The sequence below is a fragment of the Petaurus breviceps genome, unplaced genomic scaffold (assembly GCF_028583685.1).
Source record: "Petaurus breviceps papuanus isolate PSGF00001 unplaced genomic scaffold, PetGlider_PUasm1.0 118, whole genome shotgun sequence".
Classification (NCBI taxonomy): Eukaryota; Metazoa; Chordata; class Mammalia; order Diprotodontia; family Petauridae; genus Petaurus; species Petaurus breviceps.
Window position 1 is genome coordinate 11,698,090 of NW_027185616.1, and position 20,923 is coordinate 11,719,012.

The 20,923-nt window shown below is 39.2% G+C and overlaps 1 protein-coding gene across 2 annotated transcripts in view; it reads right to left on the reverse strand.

Moving 5' to 3' along the window:
- The window catches only part of LOC138159859 (protein shisa-9-like), a 48,389-nt gene extending 27,926 nt beyond the window's left edge, over nucleotides 1–20,463 (reverse strand). The window contains exons 1-2 of one of the 2 annotated variants that reach the window (XM_069086140.1): nucleotides 20,311–20,463; nucleotides 12,418–12,465 (exon numbers count right to left, since the gene is read on the reverse strand). In XM_069086140.1, coding sequence (XP_068942241.1) covers nucleotides 12,418–12,465; nucleotides 20,311–20,416 — 154 coding nt within the window. In that variant the 5' untranslated portion in view covers nucleotides 20,417–20,463. The remainder of the gene's footprint in view (nucleotides 1–12,417; nucleotides 12,466–20,310) is intronic. The other variant, XM_069086147.1, reaches the window with a different exon arrangement.
- Nucleotides 20,464–20,923: the final 460 nt, after the last annotated feature.

A 20,923-nucleotide genomic window follows, 5' to 3' on the forward strand; every position in this document is an offset into this window, starting at 1 on the left:
GAGAGACAGAGAGACAGAGAGACAGAGACAGAGAGAGACAGAGAGACAGAGAGAGAGAGAGAGAAGGAGGAAGGGAGAGAGAGAGAGAGGAAGAGTGAGAGAGAGAGGGAGAGGGAGAGAGAGAGATTAATTTTAAATCTTCCTGACTCCAGTTGCAATGCATTATCCACAGCTCCATAGGTTTATTCAGCCTAGTACAGCATTAGCTTTTTTGTCTGTTATATCACACTGTATACTTACATTATACTTTTAGTCCATGAAATCCTTGAGATTTTTTTTAATAAGAACTTTAACTAGCTATGTGCCTCCCCAATCCTAAACTTAGGAAGTTGTTTGTTTGTTTTTTTAATTAAATATAATGAGGGACTGACTGGTGAGTCCAGTCCTTAGTATAATGTGTGTATAAAGACATAGATAGACATAGATAGATAGGTAGATAGATAGACAGACAGGTAGATAGATAGATAGATAGATAGATAGATAGATAGATAGATAGATAGATAGATAGATAGATAGATGATAGATAGATAGATAGATAGATAGATAGATAGATAGATAGATAGATAGATAGGTAGATAGGTAGATAGAAAACCAAGCATTATATATTTGCCTTTCCAAAGTGTTTCCCACACAAGGATCTCCAAAGCCCTTTACAGGGATTATTATGGGATGTTGAATGTCATGTATTCCAACATGTACTTGACCAAAAATCATCAGTAAAACATCCCAAATAGGAGGCCACTTGGCCTCCATTTGAAAACCTCTCTTCAGTGAGGTGGGAGGAGGGACCCACTACCTCTGGAAGAAACTCATTTCTTTTTGAACAGTTCTAATGATAAAGTGTGTGTGTCTGAGCATCTGAGTGTGAGTGTGTGTGTGTATCAAACCTGATTCTATTACTCTGTGATTTCCAGTCATCACTTCCAGATTTGTTCTCTGAAAGCAACATAAACAAGGTTAATTCCTGGTCCACATGACAAGCCTTCATGAGCTATAATTTCTGCTCTTCTTGCAGTTAAGCATTCCTATTCTCTCTAACCAGTCCTCTTATGGCATGACCTTGAGGTCCTTCAGCATCCAGTGCTTCTTTCTGGAGATCAGCTTACATGTTGTTATTCAGTCATGAATGATTCTTCATGACCCCATTTGGGTTTTCTTGCCAGAAATACTGAAACAATCCATTTTCTTTGCTAGCTCATTGTACAGATGAGGAAACTGAGGCAAACAAGGTTAAGTGACTTGCCCAGGGTCACACAGCTGGTTAGCATTTGAAGCCAGATTTGAACTCAGGAAGATGAGCCTTCCTGATTTCAAGTCCATTGCTCTATCCACTGAAACCTAGATGCCTCAACAGCTTATATGTGTCTTTCCTAAAATGTATCATTTAGTACTAAGCACAGTCATCCACATAGACTCTGACCAAGGTAGAGTATATTTTATCTTGGTTCTGATAGATGCGGTCCTGGATACTATGAAAATGAATAGATATAATGAAAATGAATATGACTAAGTGAATAGAAAAAGAATAAACATAAAAATATTTATTGTTGTTGTTCAGTCATTTCAGTCATGTCAGATTTTTCATGACCCCATCTAGGATTTTCTTCGCAAAGATTTTGGAGTGGTTTGCCATTTCCTTCTTCAGCTCATTGTAGAGATGAAGAAACTGAGGCAAACCATGACCCCAGTTAATACATTATATAAAACAAAGGCACTAATCACTGGTGGTTTACATTGGGGAGAAAACATCAGGATGGGAACTTGAGCTGACATCATTAAAGAATGATACCTAAACACCTGGCCGTGTAACCTTGAGCAAGTTACTTAACCCCAATTGCTTAGGGGCGGCCAGGTAGCACAGCGAGTAAGAGCACCGGCCCCAGTGTTGGGATGACCTGGGGATAGAATCCGGGCTCTGATACTTAGCACCACACCCAGAAACAACTGACCATGTAACCTTGAGCAAGTTACTTAACCCCAATTGCTTAAAAAAAAAAAAGAATGATACCTCATTGTCCCTAAGGGATACCCTTAGAACCCCAAGACTGCCTTGCTCAGGAACCTGGTTCCTCTATGATAGTAAGAGTTGGGCTGAGGATTCCCCAAAATGTTATATGGGTTATGTAAGTAGAGAGCTTTGTGTAGTAGGTATGAACCCAGTTAGCCCCTCCCCCCATTCAGGATGTGAGGGAATGCCAAAAGCGTATTTGAAGTATGAGGACAGAGTTTCTGAGTCCATGGCCACGATGGATAAAATGGACTTAGAATGTCCTGAAAGAGAGGTGTATCAAATGAACAGCAAACTGTGAGAATACAGAAATGAGGTCAGGAATGGCTATAAACCAAAGGAGATACCAAGGACCATTGGATCCATGTCAATTTATAAGAAAATGGGGAGAAAAACCAGGTAGAAAGTATTTCAGCCTTGGAACCTACAAATACACTTTTTACTAAGGACTCATTTGTGAGTTTTCTCTGAAGTGAAAAAGTAAGATCCCTGTGACAAACTCTCAGCTGTTTTGCAAATGGCTCATATGAGTCCTTTCCGGGTTCTTTACTCACTGAAACAAACTAGGTTTATGTTTAATACCTTTGCTAACCTGACTGCTTACAGGGGAACTGAGGATCATTTGAAAGATATGAGTCAGATTCTTTTTTTTTTCTTGGTGGAGTCCTCCATGGACACATGAGCTATTGAGATTATTCTTAAAGACACCCCTAAGACTTTGAACCTTGTTTATTGCGTCATTAGTCACAGTCTGACCCACAAGTTATATTTAGATTTATCCTTATTAAGTTACATATTTAGACAATCTGCTCACATGTAAGTTTATTTTTTTGGATCCCAATTTTGTCATCTAGCAAGTTTTTTATGCTTCCCAGCTTTGTGTCATTTCTACGTTTGATAAGCATACCTTTTACATTTTCATCCAGAACAATTATAAAAATGCTCAATAGAATGAGGTCAAGGGCATATCTCTAAGACATTTCACTATACTAGAACCTTCCTTCTTCCTCCCAACCCCCCCCCAAAAAAAAAACTATTGCAGAAGGCCTATTAATGACTGTTCTTTGGACCTATCTATCACTCAGTCAGCTATCTGTAATCTTAGACATATCTCTTCACTTTATCCATAAGGATAGCATGAAACATTATGTAAAACACTTTGCTAGGTAAAATACATGCCTAGCGTTCCTCTAACATACCAGTCTAGTTACCCTGTCAACAAAAGAAATGAAGTTGATCTGGTATGATCTATTCTTTTTTTTTTTGTAAAAAAACTTAAAATGGTTTATTAAGCATGTATAAGACAAAAGGAATAAACAGCTTGATTTAAAACTTCTAAACATTTTGAACTATAAAAAGATGTTCTTGTGCAAGTATGGGCCTTTTGCATGCTGTCAGTGTAAGTAGAAAGGACATAATGGTTATACTTACATAAAGATCTGTACATAGAGATAATGCTGTACCTTAACTTACTAAGGTGTAGATACAACACAAATTATATTTTCATAAATGTTACCTAAAATCCTATTTTAATTTAAAAGATAACTTGAAACAAATAGTAAGGCTTATTTTTAGAAGCAAAGTAACAAGATGGGGAGTATAAGTTCAAAGCTGTGTGACTTTGGGCAAGTCACTTAAATATCTGGGCATTAGTCTCTGAAGAGGTAAGCTGCTTAATGTAAGTACAGTAAGTGCACTGTAGATCTGCCACACCCTTTGCTGTTAAAACCATGCTTAGTTTTTAGAGATCTGAAAGTGAATGCTGGCAGCTGTGTTTAAATATCAACCACTGAGAGAAGTAAAGAATTGTGACCAGCCTGAGGCAAGGTCTTGGGATGATCACTGTCGAAAAAGCAAAGGGGTTGACAGACTGATGTGTTAGAATAAATGAGCTAGTATTATAGCTTTAGACTTTCACAAGATAGCCAAGGACAGCTATATGAATTAGGACTTAGCAGGGATCTGCTAATTGTCCATCAAAAACACATGGAAGGTAACTCCTAGGTGAGCCTGGGAGAGCCTTATTTTTGAGCCACCAAAGCAGTGAGCAGGTATGGCAAACAGGTTACCATAGCAGATTGCCATGACATGAAGAATTTAGTTCTTCAGGGAGAATAGTGTCCCTTAAAAGAATGGGAAACTGAGAAGGGATCTTGAAATGACAGAAGTCCTAACAGGTTACCAAGATGTAGGCAGACAAATATGACTCAAAAGGACAAAGATCAATGGAGTTTAGTAGGTAGGAAGCACTTCCCACTTGGTGGGAAATAGGAAGCAGTCAAGGTCAACAATGAGACAAATAGTGGTTACTGGTCACTCCTTGCAGAAGGGTACCAACATAGGTTTGTCAAAGAAAGCTTCCTGGGGAATGTTATGGTATGATCTATTCTTGATGAAGTCATGCTGGCTTTTAGTGAACCACATTTCTTTTTCAATGCCCACAAACCATCTTTTAATACTGTGATCAGAAATTTTGCTAGGAATATAAATCAAGATTACTGGCCCATAATTTTCAGATTCCTCCCTGTTCCCTACTTTGAAAATCAGGACAGCACCAAGCTCTTGTTCAGGTCCTTTCAAAGATTGCCAACAGGGGCTCAAGTGGCACAATCGTCCTAGGATGTGCTTTGTTCTGGCCAACTATATTGAATTCATGGAGGGCGTGCTCTTCTCTCCTCACTTATCTCCAGTTTCAACTTACATTTATCTATTTTTGTTCTATCCTCCCTAGACCAAAGGTCCTTTTCCTTGAGAGAAGGGGGAAAAATAAACACCAAAGCAAGACAAGGGTTAGGTAGTTTGATCACCTTACCAATGCCTTAGGTCATGATCCCACTTTTCCTACTCTGGGCAGCAGTGTGTATCTTTTATGGAATATCTCTGGCCTTTAGATAGATAAACACACACAATCCATTTTCTGTCCTTAACTTTCATCATCAGCTCACCCTGAGTTTTAGCACTCAGCACACTTTTTTATAAGATTGAGCTAATCTTTCATATCCATGCTGAGTTACTTGCCTTTGCTTCTATTTTCTATAAATGTCTGTAAAATCTGAGCTGATCAATGACTTCCTTAAATAGTCCTCTTTAGGAAGCTCCCATGCCTCCTGCCAACAGGAGCCATTTCTCTTTATGTCTTCAGAATTTCATCCTTGAGAGCTTCCTATTCATCCTCTATTAAGTTCTATAGAAATTTTTTTTCAAATTAAATTTTATTCTATACTTGTACCTGTGTAGCCTAAATCAGATTGCTTGCTATCTTGGGGAGGGGGCAGAGTGTGGGGAAGTAGGGAGGGAGAAAAGAAATTGGAACTCAAAATATTGGAACTCAAAAAAAAACTTGTAAAAGTGAATGTTGAAAGCTAAATTTTTTTTTAATAATCAAATTTTATTCTTTTTCAACTAACAAATATTTATGTTTTCTTTTGCTTTCCAGCCTGCTGATAAAAGTTAACAGATAGATCCCATTTACACCGCACTTTAAGATTTATGAGTCTTTCAGGCATTACATACATTATGCCTATCAGCTCATCTGGCAGCTAAGTGACACAGTGAATAAAGCACCAAGCATGGAGTCAGGAAGACTCATCTTCCTGAATTCAAATCTGGCCTCAGACACTTATTAGCTGGGTAATCCTGGGCAAGTCACTTAACCCTGTTTACCTCAGTTCTGTAAGATGAGCTGGAGAAGAAAATGATAAACCACTCCACTATCTTTGCCAAGAAAACCCAAATGGGGTCACAAAGAGTCAGATGCAACTGAAATGAATGAACAGCAAAATCAGATCATCACAACCACCCTGTGAGGTAGGGACTATGGGCATGATTATCTCCATTTTACAGATAAAGAAATTGAGGCTAAGTGAGCTTATTTTCAATACAGCTAATAAGTTTCAGAGGTGGGACTCAAACCTAGATGTTTCTTGATTCTAGGTACAGCATCCTTCTCAATATACTGTGCTGCCTCTCACAGAGACAAAGGAATCCCCCCATTTTTCTTCTAGCATTCTGCTTAGCTCTTCCTTAAAATGCTTTTTTCATCAAAACCTGTAAAGATTTATTCTCCCAGATCTTTCACTTTCTTTTTTAGGATGAATACCCGTTTTCATTTTGTGTGTACATAAAAATTACTCGGTACAAGAGGAAACAGCCACTTTCTTAAGGTCACTGCAGAAGTCATCTTGCCCTCCATACTTTGGCTGGAAGCCAAAATCTTGGTCCTTTGTATTATTTTTGGCTGCTCTCTTGACTAATCCTTCTGGCTAAGGACATTTGCTTATGCACCCTCCTGGAGGCTCCCTTGCTGGGGGATGGCTCCAGAGACAGATTTGTGTAGTCTTGCTCTTCCACAGATAGAATGATGGTTTCTGATGACTTCTTTTATCTGGCAATGACCACATTTCTGCCAAGCTGGATGTAATAACCTACCTGGTTTTGCCTTGCTCTTGACCTCCAGATATAATACTGTATTTCCCTAGCTGAGCAATTTTTCTTCAGAGAACTTTTTTCTTAATCTCTGCCTCAATCCATACAAGGCTCCCTTTCCATCTAAAATGGCAAACATACACTGATCTGCGAGTGGTCTTTCTTCTAGACTCCAGCACCCCATTTACTCCGTATGTGTCTTGGATATACATAATTGTTTGACTCTCGTCTCCTCCATTTGACTGTGAGATCCTTGAGGGGAGAAAATATGTGTTCTACTAGTGTCTGAGCACTTAGCACAGTGCCTGGAACAAAGTTGCTGTTCATCCTTCATTCCTGAAGAGGACCAATGACATCAGGAGGGTGATGTCTTGACCTGCAAGTGATTGGACTTAAATGAGGAAGAGCTATGCAGAGCCATCAGCCTCACTCCCTCCTCCAGAGTCACTGGAGTTCAGGGGCAAGCTAGGTCATTATGAATGCCGCTGGCCCTGGATGCAGTGGGGGGACCTTGGCCTTTTTAAAGACCTTAGTCTTTCCAAGGTCTCAGTTCATCTGAGGCAAAGCCCATTGGGTAATAAAAGGCTGGGTAAGAATTGAGGCAAAAGATTGGCTAGTTTGCAGTCATAAAAGAATCAGTCTGGGAAGGGAAGACCCTCGGAGTTTCTGGCCAGAACAGAAACATCTGCTATTTACACTTACTCAGAGACATCAAAACCCAAACAATGAGCCAGTAAGTGAGACTTGGGCTGGGATCTATTATTGGCCAATCAGTGAAAGCCAGAGTGATTTGGGTTTAAAGGCACAGTCAAGTACTCCATTTAAATCACCACGGGCTTCAACAAAGCCTGGTTTTCCAGAACTATATTTCAAGAAATCATAAATGAAAAACTACATGAGACAAAAGTTAATTGTCACCTGGCACAAAGTAAGAGCTTAATAACTACTTGTTACTGCCTGCCTGTCTGAATAAAAACTGCGTCCTCTCTCAGGATCACTACAGTTAAATACCTTCCTCAAGTTCCATCTATGTTATATCAAAAGAAAAAGGTAAAAGTATAGAAAAATTCAGAAAAATCAAATAGACCTCCAGTTTATTCATCTTGCTTAGACAACCACAATTAAACTCAGGTCATTTTTGTCTGATTTAAGATAACATTTGAGTCCATAGTCTCAGAAATCATATACTTCCGGTTACCTGTTCTTCAATCACTTCTGTCCTCAGAGTCAGGGATAAGAATAGGAGACAAATGGAGAAGCAACAATGGTTCCTAGACCCTATATGGCTCACCCTACTACCTTTAACCCCTAATTTTAAAATCCTCAATCTCAACCTCAATTCCTCCTTTCCCATTTCTGCCTGACCTGAAAGAAAAAAAAATCTAGTGTGGTGAATAGGGCATGGGATTTAGTGTCAGGAGAGCTAAATCAAATCTGACCTCAGACACTTACTAGTTCTATGAGTCTGGGTAAATCACTTAACTAGTCTATGCCTCAGTTTCCTTGGTTTCCCATAAAATGAGGGCATTATATTCAATGGATTCTGGGATCCATTCCAGTTCTAAATCTATGATGCCTGATCCTATGAAGTAGTTTAGGGATCTGAGCTTTTCATGTAGATTCTCAAGGAATATTAATAACCAAGTGTGTTATTCTCAGCATGTATATAATTAGGAATTCTAGACCTGGGGCAAATTCAGTTGATTAAAGGTCTAACATATCAAGGGTTTTTTGCATAATGGAAATAAAGAAAAAGATGTAATGGGAGGAGGAGAGACTGAGAAACTCAGAATGTATCAAGGGGTTAGGGTCTTATAGAAGACTGTAAGCCAAGTAATAAACTTATTGTAGAAGAGGGGAAATGTTCTGAATGACAGTAGCAAAAATTTGAACAGGATGGTAAGAACTTTAAAGGAGGAGAGGTGATTGCTGAATGAGAGTCGTAAAAGGAGGGTCTGAAAGTAAGATGTGTGTCAACTTCCTCTGGGTCCTGGGTGTGAGAGAAGGTACAGCCAGCCTTTCATCAAGTGCCTAGAGATGTGTTGTCATCAGGAGAATTGTAAGTTTCATTCAGCACCAGGAGATGGAAGAAATAGTAAGGGAGGGTTTCTATAGTTACCATGGAAAAGGAGAATAGAGAATAATACAGACTATGGGAGGCATAAAGCTGTTTATCATGGTAGGAGGTGGCAGATAATGTTATGTTCATCTTGCACTATTGCATGTATTTTATTTGATAAAAGTCTCCAGGTCAGATGGTGCAATGGAGGCAGTCTATACTAGTAAAATGTCAGACCAGAAAAAGAATACAACTTTCACAAGAATCTGAGATGGGGTGGAAGGCAGACAACATAGGAGGGTCATAGACAGCTAAGTTACTGTACAAGGGGACAGGTTCCTACCCATATCAGCACCTGGGGCAAAGCCCCAGTTGATTTTTTAAAAACACAGATAGATTTACATGAAATAATGCAGAGCAAAAGGAGCAGAACAGAGACAATGTTGTGTACAATAACAGCAATATTGTTTTAGGAATAATTTGAGTCACTAAATTATTTTGACTATTATAAATACCCAAATTAAGTACAAAAGATCTATGAAGGAAGATGCTCTCCATATCCAGAGCAAGAACTACTAAATAAAAAGAATACATATACATGTATATATACATACATATATTCACATATTTGTGTCTAATGGTAGCCATCTTGTGGGTGGATGGGGAGAGAAAAAAGGAGGAAATAAAGAGAAAGTTACATGATAACTTTATTATGTATTTAAAAGAAATAGTAAATTATACATAATACATTTGCAGTTTTGTGTACAATCTTTATTATCAAAATGATTTTTTTATTTCATAAATTTAAAATAAAACTTTTTTAAGGAAAACAGTAGTTGGGCAGAGAAGGCAAACAGTGAAGTTTCCTCAGATTTGGCTGAAAGGGAAAGGATCATAGGTTTGGGGCAAGAAGGGAAATTAAAGGTCATCTAGTATAGAGAGGTTAAACATTTAGCCCAAGAGGCTACATGTAACTGACAACACTCCTGAGTATAGTCTAAACCATATTAAAATCCTGATTTTAATGTATGGATGTATTAAAAATTATATATATATATATATATAAATGTGTCATTTTCTAAGGCAATATGAACCCCATAAAGATCCTCACATACAGTTTAGTGGACCTTGTTTCTATCTGAGTCTGACACCACTAATTTAGTCCAAGCCATTCATTTTTGTTTTTTAGCCTAGACCCTAGACCTATAATTTTACTGGACACCTAGCTAGGTGGTACAGGGGAGAGGGTGCTTATCTAAGGCCAAATCTGGCCTCAGACAGTTATTAACTGTGTGACCCTGAGCCAAACAACCCTATTTGCCTCTGTTTCCTCATCTGTAAAATGAGCTAAAGAAAGACATGGTAAACCACTCTAATATCTCTGCCAGGAAAACTCCAAATGGGATCACAGAGAATAGGTCACAATTGAAATAACTGAACAATAGTTTCATCAGTATAGGGAACTCCCAATGTGATAACTTCCTCTACTGATGAGCAGTGGCTTTGTAATTTATAGGCTTAAAGAGTAGTTTGGAGGTAATAATAGTAGTAGTGGTAGTGGTAATGGTAGTAGTGGTGGTGGTGGTAGTGATAGTAGTAGTAGTAGTAGTGGTAGTAACAGTGGTAGTGGCAGTGGTGGTAGTGACAGTGGTAGTAGTAGTGGTGGTAGTAGTAGTAGTAGTAGTAGTAGTAGTAGTAGTGGTAGTAGTAGTGGTAGTGGTAGTGGTGGTAGGGGTAGTGGTGGTGGTAGTGATAGTGGTAGTAGTAGTGGTAGTAGTAGTAGTGGTAGTGGTAGTAATAGTAGTAGTGGTAGTAGTAGTAGTGGTAGTGGTAGTAGTAGTAGTAGTAGTAGTAGTAGTAGTAGTAATAGTAGTAGTAGTGGTAGTGATAGTAGTAATAGTAGTAGTAATTAACATCACCATTATCATCATAACTGCCACTTACATAGCACTCACTATGTGCCAACCACAGTACTTTACAAATATTATCTAATTTGATGCTCACAAAAACCTTGGTAAGTAGATGAGGAAACTGAGGCAGCAGAGATTAAGTGTCTTGCCTAGGGTCACACAGCTAATAAGTGTCCAGGCCAATGTGAACTCATTATAAGGTCAGTTGGCTAAGGTCCAGAAGCATTAAGAGTCTGAGGCTGGATTTAAATCTGAGCAATCCTGGCTTATCTTTGTCGCCTACATAACACCATCCCTTCATTTTACAAATGAGAAAAATGGGGCCCAGAGTGGAAATAGGACTTGACCAAAGTCACGCAGGTAGTAAGTATGACTTATACCCTGGTCTTCTGTCTCCAAACCCACTGCCCATTTTGCTCTGTCATGTTTTGTCTTCCACAACAACATTCCCACTGTATCTTCAAGGGCTTCCTAAACTCTTCTAGAGAACAGCAGGCTCTAACAAAAGGAGATAACTGACTGCATCAAAATACTGTCATAACTATCATAATGGCATTGTTTTCCACAAGAAAAAAAAAACCAAGCCTCAAATTAGTAGATCTGTCATGCTCCAAATTGTTTTTATTTCTAAAAATGTACTTTGACATGTGGACAGCTTTTTATCTAACTCAAGGCCAAAAAAATGTGTTTTCTCCAAAACAGTAATAATAATAGTTGGAATTTATACAGTGTCTTAAAGTTTGTAAGATGCTTAGCAGATACCATTTCATTTTATCTTCAAAAAACTCTTGTGAAGTAGGCCCTGGTATTAATCCCATTTTATAGATGAAGACACGAAAAGTCAGAGGAGTTAAGTGACTTATCCAAGGTCAAACAACTGTCTGAATTCGGGTCTTCTTGACCTCAAGTCCAGAACTCTAACCACCACACAACACTGTCTCCAATTCAATTCAATAAAGACTTGTTGAGAGCCTCCTATGTGCCAGTCATTGTGCTAAGCACTAAGGACACCAAGAGAGGCAGTAGACAGTCTCTGCCTCTGAGGAGGCAGCACCTACATCCTCAGGAAGAGAATGCTTTGGAGTTGGTCATACCTTTACTGAGGCTCTGCTCCAGTGTCATCTCTCTCGTGTGTTTAGGAACGATCACTCATGGAACCTGGGTTCCATATGGGACTGTCAGAAACCTTCATAAATACTTCATAACACTGATCACCAACCACCCAAATGCACTTCAACCTTCCCCAGCCTGAGGAAAGTAGGAAGAAAAACCATCTCCTGTTGTCTCTCTTCACGAAGATTCCTATGGTGTGTGAGTAACGCACAGTAGATTTTTATCCTCAGTCATCTAAAGTCATCCAGTCTTGGCAATAACCCACAAGTTATTTTTACCTGTAAGGTTTTAGAACACCTCAACAGGAAGCATGGCAATTCATTAGTGGTTGGTTCCAGAGACTGAGTACGGCAGATCCCAGAATAAGAGAGTCTTACACAGCATAAACCTTCACATAACATGATGTGATTGATATTTCCAAAGGCTCAGTCTTTCCAAGGGAAAAAACAAAAGATTCCCTGGACCATGAGTGAGCACTATATATCACATAGAGGGTATATTTCATCCCATTTCCTTGTCAGTCTTGTTTTATTTGTGTAGATATATCGGTAAAAACCTTTTTTTTTTCTTGGACGTCTTACCTGTTTTCCTTTCTGTTGTCTACATGTGCTCTCCTTAAATAGGAACTTGGGGAAGTTTCCATGGGCAAAGAAAACATCAGGGATTCCAGCCCATCACTGATGCCTCAGTGAGCCTGAACAGATCACATTTGCCAGCTGGTAGGTACATACACAGATGTACAGTTCCACATGTACACACGTGAACGTGGACATACTCACACGTGTCACTACACTGTACACATGCGTGCAGTCGGACAGGCACAAACACTAGAAATTTTCTGTACTTTTCAAAAAGATTTTCCAAGACATCCAAACAAAGGATCAAGAAAAGCCATACAGTACCTTTAGGTGACTTAAGTGTTGCTACTGCCCAGTCACCATCACAACTTCCTAAAAAAATAATAATCAAAAGATGCTCAACTGTTGGTTGTATTTCCCCCCTCCACCCAGAGCTCACCAGGTCCTCCAATCCAAGTGCTGCCCCAATCCAATCCTTCAGGACACCCTAGCTGAGCACCCCAAGGTTAGACTGTAAACTCCCAGAGGTCAAGAATGGATTTGTGAATTTGGATCCAAACCAGTACTCCACACATGTGAATGTTTGATATATTATTAATGTTTTACGATCTGCAACCTATTTATTTCTCAAAAGAATTGGGCAGACTGCTGATTTATACCCAGTGCAAGATAAAACATTTAAGGGTAAAACAGAAGAAATAATCTGAATGGAATGGAAGAAATAGATGCTTTGGGGTCATGACTTTGCAGACCACAGAACTTGGGTATCACATTGGTTTCAAAGTTTTCTGATAGCAAAAGCAAAAGGGTAACATACTGAGTCAAGTTTTCATATTCTAAAATATGAAACCTGGGCATTGATCAATTTTCTTTGCTGATATTGATGACTAAAGGGTAAAGTGGGCAACTTTTCATAAGTGAGATACCAAGTTGCTGAGTCATGCTATTCTTTCAAGGAGGGGAAGGAGAGGAAATAACCTATAATAGACATGAAGAAGGTGGCTCCCAATTTCTCCCCCACATCTCCCTCCTATTATAAATTCATTATAAATTCCTCTTTTAAAGTGTAATTGTTCCTGGGAGGTATCAGTCATTCACATTGTATAGAGAATTTAAATTAGATCATCAGACAACACGTAATTCAGATTGACACTTAAGGAATGATAATTTTAATTGTGGAAGGCAAGAGGTATAATTTTGGAGTATGAAGAATTTCTTAGAAGAGCTATACTAAATGAAGGGTCTCTAGATAGCATAAGGACAAAAGATCAGAAAATGGGAGAATGTCAAAGGCAAATCCTGACCCTACTTTGCTTCTCTGCCTAAGTCCTTAGGGTCCTTCATCTACTGAAAATCATTTGGGGTTTTGCCTTTGGTTGCTAAGGCCTGAATAATTAAGGGAAATCATGTGAGACCCAATATACTTGGGTCTCAATTTCTCAGGGTCTAGTTATCTTCCCCCCAAAAGGCTAGATAAATTTCCCATGATTCCAAGCTATCAGGCAGAGTGTCTACATCCCTCACTATTTACCATAACCCAATGTAGGTTACTCTCTAGACTCCCCAGTGTATATCTATTGGCCCTCTGAAGGAAAGTTGCCTTGAATCTTTCTCTAAGAATATCACTGCTTTTGAAACTCCCTGAGTTTCTAGTGCTGGTACCTTCCCCTCTGAAATCCCACTATATGTATGCTGTATCTGTATGTTTTATCTATATACATGTTGTTTAGCAATTATTAAGTGCTTGTTCAATTGAATTAGGCAAACCCTGTCCCACAAAGAGTGATCTGGCAGTGGCCAAGGGCTCCCTGTGCCACTGAATGCAGCAGGAGATTAAAAAAAAAAAAGCTTTCCAAAGCTTCCTCAGTGGCCTGGGAAGATCTAGAAATCTGGAAGGGAAAAGATTTTAAAGAGAAGCTCAGCTCCTCAGGTGAACTCATGAAACTGCCTGGATTTGATATCCCTAAGAGCCATCACTTCAGGGCCAGGCTAAATGAAATGATTAACAAAGTCAAGATGCAGGGAACTTGTCTGCTGAGTGAGGGCCAACCCCTGTGGCATTCATCCTGGGCCAAGGGTGGTTTTTTAATCTGTTGCATGGTGACCACTTTTGGAAGTAACAACTTTGATTGTCATTCAGTCAGCTCCTGAAAACAACAGAACACCCTCTTGCAGAGTACACCCAATGGAATGAGTCCTCTGCTACTTTATCCATGGCTTAAAATGTACAGCACTGCAGAGGTTTCAGGGGAGTGCAATTATGTATGGAGTGGTGACTTCCTTTTACTAGTGCAGAATAAAATACATCTAGTAAACGGTACTTATAAGGGACTTTCCATCACCTTATTCAGGGTCAAGGACCAAGGACAAAGGAGGCTTCATGCATCCTAATATAGAGGGGAAGGTGACTATGCAGAATGAGACACATTTTGGATATGGCCAGTGTGGTGATTTATTTGACTCTGCGTACATGTTTCATTCTGTTTTCTGGGGGAGGGAGAGAGGATATTGTTTTTTTAAGAATCTATAGGAACATTTTTTTAAATTATGTAGACATTAAAAGTCTACCAAGAAAACATTTTTGGGAGTAAGGTGCCTTCTACTAAAAGGCATTAGTTAGAAAGTAAGAATGGGCTCATTATCAATTTATGTCTTAAATTGAGAGTGATGAGGTCATTAGACTAGGGTCATTTAAATCTTGGGTTGGGAGTGGGAGAAGGGAGGGAAAGCATCAAGGTGAGGTAAGAGTCTGATTATTCACATAGAGAGAATTTCCTTGCAAGCATTTTCCATTCCTGGTTTTGAGGCCATTCCTATGTGTCTCATCTGAGTACTCACTTCTGAGCTGGGGCTCAGGTTTCTGTTTAGAACACTCACTGCCTCTGGTCTCTCCGATAGCTAGCAATGGCAGACAGGCTCAGGAGAAAATATGGCCATTCAAGCCAAGAAAAAAGCAAATCTGGTGAATTGGGAAGATTTGGGCAGACTTACCAAAAACAAAAGGAAATAACTGAATAGTATGCTTTGGTGCTCATATAGTAAACTACTGGGAAGGACTCCATGGCATGGCATTGAGACCTTAAGAGAATCGAAAGCAGCCATTTGGGGGGATTTGTTCCTATCAGACTGTGAGGGGCTCTGTTGATAGATGCTCTAACTCTGAGTGCAGTAAGAAAAGATTACAGGAGGGGAAAAAGTGGGGACTTCATATAAATGAAATAAAAGGTTTTAATTTTCCTAGTCAGCACTATAGAACTCCATTATAAGATGGCTGTTATAGGAATTTGGATGCAGTGAGGGTTAAAACATCATAGATCTAGATCTGGAAGGGACCTCAGAGATCACTTAGTCCAACCCCCACCCCATTTTACAGAGGAGGAAACTGAGACCTGGTGAAGTTAGTGACTTGCCCAATGGCAAACGGGTAATATCATTGAAGTCATCATACTTTACCACGGGTTCTACCTAAATTGTAGCTCACTCTAGACAGGTGAATATGGCTCAGGAGACTGAGACACAGCCTAAAACAAGAAAATAAAACACTGTTAACATGGCTACTCATGCACGGAAAGTGAATATGGGCTGAGGCTGTATGTTTTCCATTGTAACAGATTTTATTTTAACTTGGGATGATCTCCAGTTGGGGTAGAGATCACAGGACATTGGAAGGCACAAACTCTGAGCATTCTCACCTTCTCCAGAGACTCAGATTCGGGAAATGATGTCATCAGGAGCAAAAGAACATGCAAGCATAAGGTCCGAATTACTACTACTTGATTTAATCAGTGTATTGTCATCAGGGTGGGGAACATGGGGAGGGGGAGAAACTGATTGAAGAAAAGGATTAGCTATATGTATGGAGATGAGGAGACTGATGAAGTCCAAAAAAGAAAGAAGGTTCATAGGATCATAAATTTAGAGCTGAAAGAAATCTCAGAAAATTGTAGGATCTTAGATTTAGCACATCTATTCTAATGAAAGGGTAGCTAGTTGATGCAATGGATAGAATGCAGGAAATCGGGAAGATGAATCTTCCGGAGTTCAAATCTGGACGCAGACACTCAACTTTGAAACCCTGGGCAAGTCACTTACCCCTGTTTGCCTCAGTTGACTCATCTGTAAAAACTGAGCTAGAGCAGGAAGTGGCAAGCCACCCCAGTAACTTTGCCAAGAAAACCCCAAATGAGATCACAAAGAACACTAAAGAACACGAGTCTAGGGATAGGAATTGTTTCATTGATATAGAGCAGAGGTTCTTTAAATTGTGGTTCATGACCCCATATGGAGGCACAAAATATTTGGCAATAGTACAAGGTTTCTGAATATGCAACAACCAAAATTAATTCAAAATCAAACGTGTAATGAATCCAAGGTGTTTCTGGCAGTGCTTGTCTGTGTGGGATCATGCGATTTCACTGCACCTTTTGTTCTGAACACTTTGCACTGTGCATGCCCTCAGGCCGGGCAATGCCAACGGATGTTGCAGAAACATGAAAAGGGGTCACAAGTGATAAAGTTCAAGAAGCCCTGCTCTAGAGTACAGAGAATTTAAGTGACCTGCCCAAGGTTACATGGCCAGTGTATGTCGGAGGTAGGTCAAGTCTTTCTGTCTTCCAGACCAGCTCTCTGTCCATTATACACTCCATCTCTTTAGTTTAACTCTCTCATTTAATAGATAAGGAAATGGGTGCTCCTGAGGTTAAGAGCTTCCCAAGCTGACATCCAGAGAAAGAGTATCTTCTCAGAAGTGAGGGGAACAAAAATTTAGGATGAAGATCCTGACCAATGACCTTTGGTTCGCTAACTGAAGTCTTCATCTTGACTAATGAATGCCTTGTTTTAACATAACACATGTTTTTCTGAAAAGATAAAAATATTTTTAACTGTTACTTTTGAAATGCTCTAGAACAACCCTGTGTTTATTATTGAGATCAGAGGTTTTTAGTCTAGGGTGCACAGACCTCAGATTTTGAGGACCCACAAACTTGCAGGGGGAAAAGATATCTTTATTTCCGCTAACCTATAATTGAAATATAGCATTTCTTTGCAATGGATAGAGTGATGGACTCAGAAGTCAGGCAGATTTAAGTTCAAATCCTGCCTTAGACACTTATTAGTTGGGCAAGTCACTTAACTCTCTAAACCTTAATTTCTTCATCTCTAAAATGGGTATAATAATAGCACCTATCTCACAGGATTGTTGTGACGATCAAATGAATCAACACATATAAATCACTTCACAAACTTTATGGTGCTATATAAATGTTAGTTATTTTATTGATAATATATGTGTGTATATATATATATGTATAAAGAGATAGATATATACATACACATATACATGGCTATTGCTCTCAAAGAGGACCAATGACATCAGGAGGGTCCTGACTTGCAAGAAGGATGAATAGTAATCTGTGAGTAGCAGTGGCTGCCCCTTCCCCTTCCTCTCCCCTGGGGACCCAAATGTCCAGTTCCAGTAGGACAATGCTGATTGTGTGTGTGTACATTATTTTGAGAAGTTGTCTCTAAGGATTAACCAGATTGCTAAAAGTGTTTATCACACACACACACACACACACATAAATGTTAAGAACTCTTGATTTAGAGGGATCCTACAGTGAATCCTTTCATAAAGTAATTGTGAGAATGATTCTCTGCTTTCTAAATTAATCAAATTGACAGATTTTATAAAGCCACACTTATAAAGGGGCTTTATTTAAACTAAAGCCAACATACATTAGAATCTTTCAATGACTATCCTGTTCCTTTCTCAGTTGGCCAAAGATTGACCAATTACACTCTACTACTTATTATTCCCTTACTTTAAGGGAAACCAAAACTATTTTCTACTCTTCCAGCTCTGTTTTATACACTAGTCTCTAGCAGGCAATAGAAAAGAGCTATTGGGAGCAGTGGGTAATCAAACTGACAAAATCTCAGACATTCAGCTGCACTTGAATGCCTCTGCTTGCTGTCTAGGCACTACAGATAAGGACCACACTAATTACCACATCCCTGTTTCAGGTAGTGGGACTGATGCTTGTCACCCACCACAGAGGGAAAATTAAAGTGATGGGACAAGAGTGATGAGAACCTATGAGAACTGCTGTTAAGCATGACTGTTTGCAATTCTTACTGCCTCTCTTTTTGCACTTGGTCATGGGTCATGTCCAGAAGTAGTATTGTCCCCATAGGAAATTATGGGATGAAGCCAACTGAGGGAAAAAAATAAAATTCATTAAGATGTAGAAAACTATCTTACATTCAAACTCTTAAGATCATTCCCTAAGAGACTAACTCAAATTTATCATTCAAGATGAACTGCAAGGGAGTGAAGCAGAAACTAGAGGCGAAAGTAAGCAGGACTTCAAAATAATCTCTATTTCTTATAAGAAAAAAACAAATAGCATAATTCTCTGCTGCGTCTAGCTGAGTTGGATTCCTGAAGATCAAAGAGGTGTTTTCTGGGATCTTTTCAACTAAGTCAGGCATGTTCAATCAATAACCCTTCAGAGCCTGATTGGTGACCCTTAAAGCAAGCATGAAGAAGAAAATAAAATGCCTTGTGAAAATGTACTGCTCCTGTGGTTAGATGTAATAATATGTCCTTTGAAAGACCTAAAACATTAGAATGCAGAGGTATATAAAAATATTGAAACCTGCCAGTCACAGAAAATTTATTTCCATAGCAACTTATGTAAAGTTTAGGGAGAGAAATGTACTGCTGCCTTTTGTTCATGACACACAATTCTAGCTTCTCCTCTTTTTTCCACCCTTTTCTTATATCATTAAAATTGCATATCATCATAAATCTCTAGATACTCAAGGAATCCTTTCACCCTGCTTAGGAGAATGAATAATGTGTTGCCAACAGAGAGTAAATTGCAGCATCCATGAACTCTGAGGTCTCTTGCAACGCTGAAATTCCGGGTTTCTATAATAGGGATACATTTCCATTTGTAAAAGATAGGGCCAAATGGGTAAGGAATGGATGCTTTTCTAATAGCTAGAGTTTGGTTTGCTTAGCCTAAAGTACTTCCTCCTCTGGATGTATGGGCAATTTATACTTTAGCTCCCCGATGATTTTTAATTGTTTAGTAAACCTTAAAACATAGCAGATGATGAGTTATGTCTTAGTACAATGTCTTGATTAAAAGGAATGGCTTGGGAAACAAAATTTCTGTTTCAAATATTGTTGGAAACTTTTCTAAAATTCCTGGGTTTACTTTTCCTACCTTATTAAATAAAATATAGAGAACAGATGAAACAGTGGCAGATAGGCTTAGGAGAGGATGTGGCCTGAATCTGATCACTGATGATCACACAGAGTCATGTGGTCATCATTCTGTGCCCCAGTTCTTAATATCCAAGGGATGGATATTTAATGACTAGGATACTTTTGAGATCTAATGGGTTTTTTAAAATAATATACAATCATCAGATTTCTTGGGTTGATTGAGTCATTTGTTTGCCTGGCTAAAGCATATTAGCATTGAAAAAAATTTTCAGAACTACTGCCTAGTACCTAGTACCTAGTGAGGTACCTAGAGAAGAGACTAGAACTACAAAAATGGACATGCCTCTAGGCCTGCCTTGCCTAACATCATTACTTGATTTCATGAAAATATGGTACTGGGTGAAACAACATGATGGGGCAGTCAGTCCATAAACATAGAAGGAAGTTGAAGCCATCAGGGCAAGGATCACTGAACTACAAAAGGAAGACAGTGAGCAATATGGAGAAAATATAGAAACGGTCAGATAGGGAATGGGAGTCTTTAAGCCAGGAAAACTAATGATGTTAACATCGTCTTACCATAATATCCTGAGCAAATAGGTCGATTCGATTCAATTCCATAAGTAATTGTTAAGCACTTATTCTGTTTCAGGTACTGTACCCGGTACTGGCTTCAGATCATTAAAGTGGGGCATAGTTTTAATGCCTTAATTGCATTATTGAAAAAATGGTATGCATCTGGGCAGCATTAGTCTGGGCTTGCCTGTAACCAAAAAAGAGTGAATCTCTTCATTGACTTAGCTGGGATCGTGTTCTCCTCATTTGTTTCAGTCAACACTATGGGAAAGAAAGTTACCAAATACTTGAAAAGGATCATTTCAAAGCACCTGGAAAGTCTGTGTTTTTATTTAGAATATGAACTAGTGCATGCAACACATTCACTCAAAAGAGAAAACAAACATGGCATTTTCAGGGCTTACCCACAGCTTTTAAGGAGGCATACTTGTTCAGTTCCTTGCCAGGAGGCTGCTGTTCATATGGATTGGAGATTTGTCCCAAGCTGGGATAGGAATGAGGGTGAGACATCTGTGGGAGGAGAGGGGACGTTGGCACTGCGTTGTTCAGTTGAGTGGCATCTATAACAAACAACAAAGAGAGAAAGATGGTCAAAGACAGGATTGACAGCTTCCTACACTGAGCCAAACTCTCCTTGTCCAATTAGAGCACCTGTTCAGTCAGTCAGTAAGCATTTTTTTGCTCTTTTTGTCTTTTTGGAGAAGGGAAAACAGGTCAGTTGGGGTGAAGTGATTTGCTTAAGGTCACACAACTAGTAAGTATTAAGTGTCTGAGGCTGGATTTGAACTCAGGTCCTCCTGACTCCAGGGCTGGTGCTCTATTCACTGCCACATCTAGCTGCCCCAGTAATTTATGACAGGAACTGGCCTAAGCAGTAGGGATGCAGAGGAAAGAAAACATAGTCCCTGCCTTCAGAAAGCTAACATTGTAACGGGGGGAGAACATGGAAATAACTAGGTACCTAAATGACATGCATAAAAATGGAAGTTAACCTTAGCGAGAAGGATTGGCAGTGGG